At 37.6% G+C, this 11,558-nt stretch overlaps 1 protein-coding gene across 1 annotated transcript; it reads right to left on the bottom strand.

Annotated features, from left to right (window-relative positions):
- Nucleotides 1-210: 210 nt before the first annotated feature.
- Nucleotides 211-7,668, bottom strand: LOC119497101 (fucolectin-like). The gene is made up of 4 exons (XM_037784956.1): nucleotides 7,639-7,668; nucleotides 3,703-3,761; nucleotides 2,796-3,078; nucleotides 211-2,588 (listed from the first exon to the last, which is right to left on the bottom strand). Exons 2-4 carry the CDS (start codon nucleotides 3,758-3,760, stop codon nucleotides 2,414-2,416), a joined length of 516 nt encoding a protein of 171 aa, XP_037640884.1. The 5' UTR covers nucleotide 3,761; nucleotides 7,639-7,668; the 3' UTR covers nucleotides 211-2,413.
- Nucleotides 7,669-11,558: the final 3,890 nt, after the last annotated feature.

Below are 11,558 nucleotides of genomic sequence, written 5' to 3'. Positions count from 1 at the left end.
ATGATTACTGGATTTGCTCTTTATTATTGAGTGTGTAGCAGATTAGCTGGCTCAATGTGCTGTATGTGAATTTCAGTAAAATGTGCATCAAATCTGCATGTCTACCTTGGTAAAAATGGGATATTGTGCCTGAGCCAGAAGAGAGAAATAAGGGTAGCAGGTACAGTATGTCTGTTAAACTTTGATGAGTAGTAAGTTAGCTTCTCTTTCTTTTTTTTGAACTTCTTTTTATTTCCTTTCAACAGGTAGAGTCGTACAGCACAGTCACATGTTTTGACATAACAGCAAGGTCAAGTGTCCTTAAGAGGCAGCCCGTGAGCTTCGGCATCCCCACAATGTCCATACATTGTTCCATTAAGTAGGAATGAGTAATAATTTTCGTCCATAGGCCCAGAGAATACATACAGTAGATGTACAGGGAGGAAAAATAACATGTTTGTTTATACTTATATTAGGCGTGAAGAGAAGGTAAGTATAAACAAAGTAAATAGTGATACAAAAAAAAGTCACAACAAGAAAAATAAATAAATATCAACAAAAATGAATAGAAGACTAAAAAATAAAAGTCCCCAGGTTGTTACATATTCATTTAGTTCACATCAATTGAGAAAAATTAGGTTATTGGGGACCACTTAGTTAAGAATACATCTGTCATGCAGATCTGTCATCTGTCACCTTGCAGTGATGTTTTCCATAGAGTAAACCTCTTTAACCTTCTCCCTCCGTTGTGATACTGAGGGGTGCTGCGTAAATCACCTTTTAAGGTGTTAGTGTCATGGTAATATCGTGAAATAATTGGCATAATTTGGTCACAATTACACACAGTAATACCATGATATCATCATGTAAGCGACCAAACTTAAACCTTTATTAGATTCGTCACATACAGGTACACACATGAAATATGATCTCTGCATTTAACCCGTCCTAAGGAGTAGTGAGCTGCTGTGAAGCAGCCGGGGAGCAGCTTGGGGTTAAGTGTCTCACTCAAGGTCACCTTGACATGAAGACAATAGGAACGGGGGTCAAACCACTACAACTAGACGACCACTCTCCACCCACTGAGCTACAGCCGCCCTTACCACTGTATTTACATGGTACAACAATAATAAGATATTGTACCATACTATTATAAAATACCATGTATGTGCAAGCACGACTAGCATTAAATGAACAGTTATCTAATGGAAACAAGAAAAACAAATACACGTGATTTATTGGCTTTAACAGAATCATTCAACTGCAGGTTGTGACCATGAGATGGAGCTACCTTCACAGAAACATATTCACACATTAACCAATGTGCCCACAGTATGCTGCAGAGTCATGGTAGACCATGGTTTCTACAGGATGTTTCTCAGACTTACAACAGTTGCTGGAACTTTAATGTTTGTTTAATTGTCAGTAGTTATTATTCACATATTATTAACAGAATACACCCTGATTTTACCCTCACATTTCACCTTAATGACTTTAAAGTTCAAGAAAAAGAAAACACAGAGCAAAAAAGAGAGATTAATGGCGTATAAAAAGCTTATTTTGCAAGTGCAGTGGATAGTGAATGAAAACTATTAAACACGTCAAAGGAAAATGACTCACGATGCCAGACTCTGCTGCTTTTTCTTAGGTGAACAGTGCCACAGGATCAGGAACTGAATTCTGTCTGTCTGTGTGTCCTACACATATCTCGAGAACCGCTCATCCGATCTACTTCACACTTGGCAGGTGTATGCTGGGGACCCAAGGAAGTGCTTTCTTTGAATTTGGTGCAATTTGGACACACGTTCAATATTAATAAACTTTGAATAAACAAGCGATCTCTGTGCACACTCACTTTACAACCGTTCTCTTCTTCACTTCCCTGGAGTCAACACGAGCAGATATAGCCAATGTATTTCACCGGTGTGACCGTGAGTAAGTTACGACTTGGGTGTGTTTTTCCCCCACGAGTAAGACTGTATTTACTCTGTATAAGACTTGATACTAACTTATAACATTAATAATATTACCCCCAGCAAAGTACATCTGTTAATTCATTTTGGAGATTGCCTCCACAAAGTGTATTTCACCGATTTTTCTGACTGCAAGTAACCACGACTTGGGTGTGTTTTTTCCTGTGAACCAGAGTGTATTTTACCAGTGTTTCTGACCGTGAGTAGCAACGACTTGGGTGTGTGGCGCAACTATATCATGGCAGGTGTATTGCTCAGGACCCAAGGAAGCATAGCGTTGAGTGTGAAGTTGTTTGCATGAGCGGTTCTCGAGAACACCACAGGCCGAGCATTCAGCCCGCTCTAAACAGGCATGTTTTCAACGGGAACTGCACTAGTAAGTATGAATATACCACTGAAGGAAAACAAGCAGAAATATAGATTAGCTTTAGTGGACATAAGTATGAGGAATTATTTCAGACTCAGCCGACGCCATATTCAATGGAATGATCTGATTCTGTCCCAGTGACTTCCACCTCACACAGTGTCAGGTATTCTGGTCCTCCAGGTATCACAATGTTCACATAACGGCCTTCCATTCCTTCACACGCAAAGGTTTTGGAGGTCCCGGCAGCGATAGACGAGACAACAGCACATCTGAAGAAAAAGAAAACAGAATTATCAGTAAAACTATGTTATTAGATGGAAATATGCACATATCTCACCAGTAGTTCTATACTGGGGATGCTACTGTGGTGAACAATATGAGTATTTGTTAGAAATTATGTATATATCCAGTGCACTGATTTCCTGTAACTTACACAACCAATGAAAAATGTAATATATGACAGAAAGTGCTGTCACCTGGGATTATCGTTGCCATCGTCATTGAGGGAATTTCCGATGCGGATCTCAGCACCATTGATCCTATCGTGGCAACAGTCCATTCTGTTGGTGACGGTGACAGTGTTGATGTTATATGTCTTCAGGAGGTCTAGTCTCCACCAGGGTTTTTTATCTTTTTGTGTGTGGCTACAGGATCCCTGTTTCCAGATGCTAGCACGGTTTCCATCAATGGCCCTTTCGGGGATGCCGTTAAACCCCAGGGAGGACTGGGTCACTTTTCCACCTTTAGCAATATTAGTATCTGGACAAAGATATAAAAAATGTGTCATTATAGATAGTTTGAGGATTTTTTTCATTATTAACTTATTTATTTATTTATTTATTTATTTATTTATTTATTTATTTACTTATTATTATTATTTCTTTTTTTTTTCTTTTTTTCCTCTTTGTATTATTATTATTATTATTTTTTATTTTAATCAATTTTTTTATTTTTTATTTTATTTCAATTTTGAATGCTGATGTTTTTTTTCTCTTGTGTCTGTTTCTAAGCTTAATTACTTAAAATTGTTTAATAAAGGATTGTAATTATGAACTGTAAATTGCATACATGAAAACAAACTCAGAAAAAAAGGGGGAAAAAATAAAGTATATATAAAAAGTAAATAAATAAAGGTAGATAGTTTGAGGAAAGTACAGAAATATTACATGTTTTGATCTGACCAAAGCCCTATGACTGTCTGCTCAAAGTTAACTATTGAACTCTTTATATGAGACAAATCACCAGTTGGAGCCGTACAAAATATGATATTGAAGATAGACTGAGAAAGGCACATATATTACATGTGTCTATTGAATGCTAAAATTGGAATTCATTAGGGAAATATGAATAATTTGACTTGGATAATTAAAAGAATAATCTCACCAAAATGGCCACTTGTTTGTCCTAGAACAGCCAACAAGACAAAGACTGTAGTCATCATCCTGTGGAGCAAGTTCACACATATGAAGATATTAAACTTATGCATTTACTATATTTATACACACATATACATACATATACATAATATGCACGTACGTTTTTATGAAAAATAACTCCACCTATATATTGCCATACCGGTCTAAATTAAAGCTGTGTATCTATTAATGGTTTAGGGTGGAAATCAAGAGCGAACATAGGACGGAAAGTTAGTGGAAGAATACAAGTCAGAATTGCAAACGGCCATATCATTGTTTTATTTAAAAGCTGGATGGGAGGAGACCCAGATGAAAGTAAAGTTGGTCTGAAATGTCTAGAATTAAATAATGAGAAAATCACTGACAAAACACAAGTTATACAACCTCATGATAACGGGACGCTTGAGAAATGTGTTTCTAAACTTCACGACACACCGTCCTCCGACAAGAAGACCAAATAAATCAAATCTATCTTTGATGGATGTCGTCGCTGGTGTCTGCTGGTTTTATTTCATCACTTTATCGTCTTACATACATACTTACAGTACATCTGTATATAGAAGGTGATTCGGGGTCTGCTCACACACTACTGAAGTGTTTTTATTAAGCAGAAAAATTGTGGACAGTATTCACTGTGTTCACAGGACTTATTTGTGCTCTCTGTCCCAAAAAATTTGAACAGAATGTTTTTAGCCCCCTTGTTGTACAGCTGACTCCCAGAAAAGTTCCTTTTTTGTCCCCCCATTTGTCTTTAGATAGTTCTCTTTTAATGCAAATGTTAGTGCTTTTAGTGTTTGTGAACTGTATTTTGTCTCTGTCTGTGTCTCTGTCTGCAACTCTGTGTTCTTGCTGCTGACTGTCTGGGCCAGGTCTCCCTTGGAAAAGAGGTTCTTAATCTCAATGGGACTAACCTGGTTAAATAAAGGTTAATAATAATAATAATAATAATCATAATAATAATAATAATGAGGCCCTGGTGCATACTTTTTAAAATAGCATATAGTGCATGGAATTGGAGGAAGCCCAGACGGAAATATTTTTCTTTTGAAATTAAGAAATTAGAAAGCTATTGACAAAAATGTGAAAACCTCCCCTTGATCCATTTGTGTGCACCTTTGAGACGGTCCCTAACTTCAGGTCCTCTGTTTCCTGTCATGTCATAACACCTGTGGAACATCAGTCCCATATTCAACTAATCTGATGAAAATTGATGAAAAAGTTATTTGAGGATGCGACTGTGTTTCAATTTGACTCGGTGTCACATTTGTGACGGACAAATTGACAGATGGTGGGGTGGAAATATTACTGCAAAATATAATGTGGATCTTTTCAGAGCACATTATATAATCACAGAGTTACAGAGCTACCACTCTCCTTCTAAATAATCAATTATTAATAAACAAAGTAATGCTTGTCTACATGCTATTTTCAGTAGTTGTTGGTCCACATGGCGCAAATTAGGCACAAAATGATGCAGGGTGCTGTTCACTGTTCATTGTGGTCTGTGTCTTCTTTTAATTCCTCTTTATTATCTCATGTTTTCCCTCAGTCTAAAGTAAACTCCCTCCCTCCTAGAACAGTTCCAGACAGCGGCCACAGAAGGACGCTGCTCCATGTCCAGAGGTCCAGAGGTCCAGAGAGTCTAGAGAGTTCAGAGAGGAGACACACCGGAAGTGATACCTTATTATGAAATGTTTGCGTTCACGGGCCGCAGAGTTCACGGGCTGGGCCCACTTCAAGTACAATCAAATTAAGGATCACACACACACACTCACACACACGCACACGCACACGCACACACACACACACACACACACATGGGGTTATTTAGGTTATTATTGCATCTAGGAATAGTTTTTAAAAAGTTGCACCTATCTCATTAATGGCTGATTTAATGCAGCACCTGGTGAGCAGGCTACGTCACACCTGGTGAGCAGGCTGAGTGACACCTGGTAAGTAGGCTACGTCACACCTGGTGAGCAGGCTGAGTGACACCTGGTGAGCAGGCTACGTCACACCTGGTGAGCAGGCTGAGTGACACCTGGTGAGTAGGCTACGTCACACCTGGTGAGCAGGCTGAGTGACACCTGGTGAGCAGGCTACGTCAGACCTGGTGAGCAAGCTACATGACACACCCACGATGTTCGTGGCCTCCAGTAGCGGCGCACTGCCTCTGGCTAACATGCTAACATGCTAAATGCTCATAGCAGTGACTTCCTTGTCCACTGAGGATCTTCTACCTTCATGAGGTGTGTGAGGACTTCCTGCTGGTTGAGACTGTTAATACCTGCTGACTGTGTGTGGAGGACTTCACAGTGGTCAGGAAAGACTGGCAGGGAGCCGCTCAGACCGGAGAGGAACTTTACAACCAACACACTGCTGATGAGAACGTCAACCACATCGTTGCCTAGCAACCTAGTTAGACGTAGTTAAAGGTAGTTTAACTGTAACATATACGTGGCTACAGTCGCTGTGGAGTTTATATTGTTTACATGTCCATGTTGTATCCTTTCGTGATGTTTTATAAAAGAACGTTTGTTCCATGTCAACATCAGCACCCAGCGGTGGAGCCACACGGCCGCCATTTTGGACTGAAAGCTAGTAAAAAAAACATCTGCCTAAAAAGAGCCTTACAAAGTAAAACAAGATTATGTGTAGTCTATTGACATATTCTACCGAAATGGCCTGTGTTGAACAATACAGTATTATAAATATAGTGAGCGTTAATAAGTATAATATATATTAAAGCAGCAGTAGTCAGTATATTTTTGGCATCATTGGGCAAAAATTCCATAATAACCTTTCAGCATATTGTAATTCAAGTGTTCTGAGAGAAAACTAGACTTCTGCTCCTCCTCATGGCTCTGTTTTCAGGCTTTAGAACATCTAGCCCGTGACGGGAGACTTTCCTGATGTTTATCAAAGAATGTATACTGCCAAGAAGTGAAAGTCAATCGTTTGTTCCATCAGCGCCAAGCAGAAGAGCTACACTTTCACCATTTTGGACTCAAAGCCACTAAAAAAAACAACCACCTAAAAAGAGCCATACAAAGAAAAACTAAAATGATTTCTATTGACATATTCTACCCCTGTGTTGAACAATAAAATATTATAAATAAATAAGCATTAATAAGTATAATATATATATATATATATATATATATATATATATATATATATATATATATATATATATATATAATAAGTCCAAAATGGCTGGGAGGCTGTTGTATATTTATATAATTGATAATCAGTTGTATGCACAGACTGCAGAGTGCCTGTCTGTTGGCCTTAATATTTTAATCTAATTTAACAGAGGTGTCTTATATCATCACCCACTCCCTTTTTTCATGTAACCCAGTAACGTTTATGCAGAGTGCATTTTTTTTTACACACAATTATTTTTACTTGAGTAAAATTTCTTTAAAGGAGCAGTATATAGTAGTATATATATATATATATATATATATATATACACTATTCTAGTACTCTTTCCACCTCTGGTCACTTTGTACTTATCATAGTTATTTTAACAGTTGAAATAAAACTTTCTTTCTCTCTTGCTTTGTGCTGAAATGTGCAAAGCAGAATCTTCTGGAAGCTTATTTCTTTAATCAATATCATAAATGTTGAGGATCGTCTCTCAAACTCTTCATCCTGTAGCTCTGCTGCACATTCAGACCTTCAGATCTTAAAAGATATTATCTTTACAGATTGATTACGTCAAAAAAAAACATAATCCAGGAGAAAATATGTTTCCCCTCGAAACAAAATTGACATTTTCATAGTATGATAACTTAATTTTTTTCTTCAAGTTGATTTAGTTCATTATTTTACTGACAAAATTACAGACGGAAAATAAAAGGAAGACTAACGTTGGTCAGTAACTTTACCAAACACGTACCTGGAAGCTCTGTAGCACCCTGGAAGCAGCTGTGATCTGCATGCCCACGTAGAGAGCAATTCTTTTTATACTTTAGTGCAAAGCATGATTGACATCTGCTTGATTAACAAACACCCTGGTCAAATAACAGGTGTTGTTTTTGTATTCAAAGGCCAGTCTGACCGTGATGTTGGTGTTTAGGTCATCTTTTTTCAGAGGTTACACCCTGCGTTTGCTCAAATAATGGTCGGAGTTGATGAATGAAGATTGTGACAGGTAGTAGAGACAATGTACGTACATCTAATTACAGTACATGAGATCTGGTGAAGAGAAGAGATATATCTGTTACAAATATTAAATGTAATACAATAGATAGAAATTAACGATGAAAGAATTCAGCAATCTGTTTTAATATTTTTTAATATAACAACTTTTAATAAATGTAAGCATAAATAAATAAATAGAGTAAGTGACTGAATGTTGCTCAGTCTGCATGTTAGAATCAAACTGCGTGTATTGACCCTTCTGGAGGATGTAGTTAGCGATGGTGTTGAACTGTACGGAGAGTTGTTACTGTCATTTAGCCCACCATTGGTGAAATGAACGGGGTGGACAAAATAATAGAAACACCTGAACTGAACAATATAGCCTTCATGAAGGTAGGTGTTATTGCAGCACTGTTGTATTACAGTAGACTGCATTAGATTGAGCTATAATTTATTCTTCTCTACTGTATTTCCTGTATATTTACAGCGTGTTTCTGTATTTGGTTGGATTTTCTGTATTTACAGCGTATTTATTTGGTTAGATTTCCTATAGTTACAGCAAGTTTCTGTATTTGGTTGGATTTCCTATAGTTACAGCAAGTTTCTGTATTTGGTTGGATTTCCTATAGTTACAGCGTCTTTCTATATTTGGTTAGGTTTTCTGTATTTACAGCGTGTTTCTGTATTTGGTTAGGTTTCCTATAGTTACAGCGTCTTTCTATATTTGGTTAGATTTCTGTATTTACAGCGTGTTTCTGTATTTGGTTAGATTTCCTATAGTTACAGCGTCTTTCTATATTTGGTTAGGTTTCCTGTATTTACAGCGTGTTTCTGTATTTGGTTGGGTTTTCTGTATTTGCTCTATGTGTGTTATGATGTTGCATACAGTATATGATTAATGATGTTATTTCTGAGCTGTCAGGGCCACACCGTACTGTAGTTTTAGTTCCCTATAACCTTACCAAAGTGTATTTACAATAACTATGATCTTTTTCTAAACTTAACCACACCTTTGTAAGCCAATTTATAAAATAAAAACAAATAAAAACCGTTTGTGTAATAGGGTGTGACGCCTGTAGATTATATCAGATTATAATATTGTTTTGTAAAGAAAAGGGAAATAATGAGCCAAGGAACAGGGAGTGTGCCAGACTTTATTATACACATGTTTTAACTGCACTTTTACCGTATTCTTTAAGCACACATTCCTCTGTATAAACATGACTGAGTTACACAATCTCAAAACAACACAGTATAAACAGTTAATGAATAGCTGTATCCTTTTACACATCAGTATGAGTAGTGGGAAATCCCATCAGCAAAACAGCACATTTAAAGGAACAGTGTGTAACAATTAAGGGGATCGATTGGCAGAATTGGAATATAAAATGAATAAGTATGTGTTTTCTTTAGTGCATAATCACCTGAAAATAAGAATTGTTGTGTTTTCGTTACCATAGATAGATAAATAGATAGATAGATAGATCTAAGTCCTTAAAATCAGATAAATCAACAGACGCTTTGAGTATACAATGGATGTTGAGGGGCTTAAAGTTGGAGTGTGATTGGCCTTTTGTTTGTCTTTTTAACCATAAACAGTACACAGTAAAATGAAATGACATTTCTTCATATCAAGAGTATTAAACTGACAAATCTTCAGACAAAACATTAAAGCATCATCACAATAATATAAAACGTGTGTATGTGTATGAAAAAAATCTGTTCAATGTTCAAAGTAAAACAAGGTATAAATATAACCACATAAACTACATGCCTACATGATTTGTCATAACAAGAAGAGCACTGGTGTAATTATTACCATTTAAGGTAGTTAAACCTGAGCTTTTCTCTGTTAAGATGCGTCCCAGTGTCTGCCTACTGGAGATAACCTTTCTGTGTCTTAGAAAGGATCTGGCTCGCCCTAGTGGACACTGTTATATGAATCTATTTTCTATTCTGCTTTCAAACTTAAATTATTAATAAAAGTATGAAATACTAAATCAGTATACAGGGGACTGTATAAATTTAGTAGTGTGTGTGTGTGAGAGAGAGAGAGAGAGATAGTGGGGGGGCAATACTGTGTGTGTGTGTGTGTGAGAGAGAGAGAGAGAGAGAGAGAGAGAGATTGGGGGGGCAGTAGTGTGTGTGTGTGTGTGTGTGAGAGAGAGACAGTCACAGAGGGGCTGTTGGAGAGCCCCACTAACTAACCCTAACACTAACAGTAACTCACCCTTACACTAACTAACCCTAACATTAACTAACCCTAACACTAACACTAACACTGACTAACACTAACACTGACTATGACACTAACTAACCCTAACACTAACTAACCCTAACACTGACTAACCCAAACACTAACTATCACTAACACTGACTCACCCTAGCACTGACTAACCCTAACACTAACACTGACTAACACTAACTAACCCTAACACTGACTAACCCTAACACTGACGAACCCTAACACTAACTAACACTAACACTAACTCACCCTAACACTGACTAACACTAACTAACCCTAACACTGACTAACCCTAGCACTAACTAACACTAACACTGACTCACCCTAACACTGACTAACCCTAGCACTAACTAACACTAACACTGACTCACCCTAGCACTGACTAACCCTAACACTAACTAACACTAACACTAACTCACCCTAGCACTGACTAACCCTAACACTAACTAACACTAACACTGACTAACACTAACTAACCCTAACACTGACTAACCCTAGCACTAACTAACACTAACACTGACTCACCCTAGCACTGACTAACCCTAACACTAACTAACACTAACACTGACTAACACTAACTAACCCTAACACTGACTAACCCTAACACTGACGAACCCTAACACTAACTAACACTAACACTAACTCACCCTAACACTGACTAACACTAACTAACCCTAACACTGACTAACCCTAGCACTAACTAACACTAACACTGACTCACCCTAACACTGACTAACCCTAGCACTAACTAACACTAACACTGACTCACCCTAGCACTGACTAACCCTAACACTAACACTAACTCACCCTAGCACTGACTAACCCTAACACTAACTAACACTAACACTGACTAACACTAACTAACCCTAACACTGACTAACCCTAGCACTAACTAACACTAACACTGACTCACCCTAGCACTGACTAACCCTAACACTAACTAACACTAACACTGACTAACACTAACTAACCCTAACACTGACTAACCCTAACACTAACACTAACTAACCCTAACACTGACTAACCCTAACACTAACTAACCCTAACACTGACTAACACTAACACTAACTAACCCTAACACTGACTAACCCTAACACTGACTAACCCTAACACTGACTAACCCTAACACTGACTAACCCTAACACTGACTAACACTAACACTGACTAACCCTAACACTGACTACCACTAACACTGACTCACCCTAACACTGACTAACCCTAACACTAATTAACACTAACACTGACTAACACTAACACTGACTAACACTAACACTAACTAACCCTAACACTGACTAACCCTAACACTGACTAACACTAACACTGACTAACCCTAACACTGACTAACCCTAACACTGACTAACACTAACACTGACTAACACTAACACTAACTAACCCTAACACTGACTAACCCTAACACTGACTAACACTAA

The sequence above is a fragment of the Sebastes umbrosus genome, chromosome 11 (assembly GCF_015220745.1).
Source record: "Sebastes umbrosus isolate fSebUmb1 chromosome 11, fSebUmb1.pri, whole genome shotgun sequence".
Taxonomy (NCBI): domain Eukaryota; kingdom Metazoa; phylum Chordata; class Actinopteri; order Perciformes; family Sebastidae; genus Sebastes; species Sebastes umbrosus.
Note: the sequence above shows the minus strand (reverse complement) of the source record. Positions and strands in the feature narration are given on the sequence as shown.

Bases quoted from the DNA above. Each gene is read 5' to 3' on its own strand.
- LOC119497101 (XM_037784956.1), bottom strand. From the start codon at position 3,760: ATGATGACTACAGTCTTTGTCTTGTTGGCTGTTCTAGGACAAACAAGT. The intron at 3,079-3,702 runs GTGAGATTATTC...ATCTTTGTCCAG, and splicing joins ACAAACAAGTGGCCATTTTG to ATACTAATATTGCTAAAGGT. The intron at 2,589-2,795 runs GTGACAGCACTT...CTTTTTCTTCAG, and splicing joins GATGGCAACGATAATCCCAG to ATGTGCTGTTGTCTCGTCTA.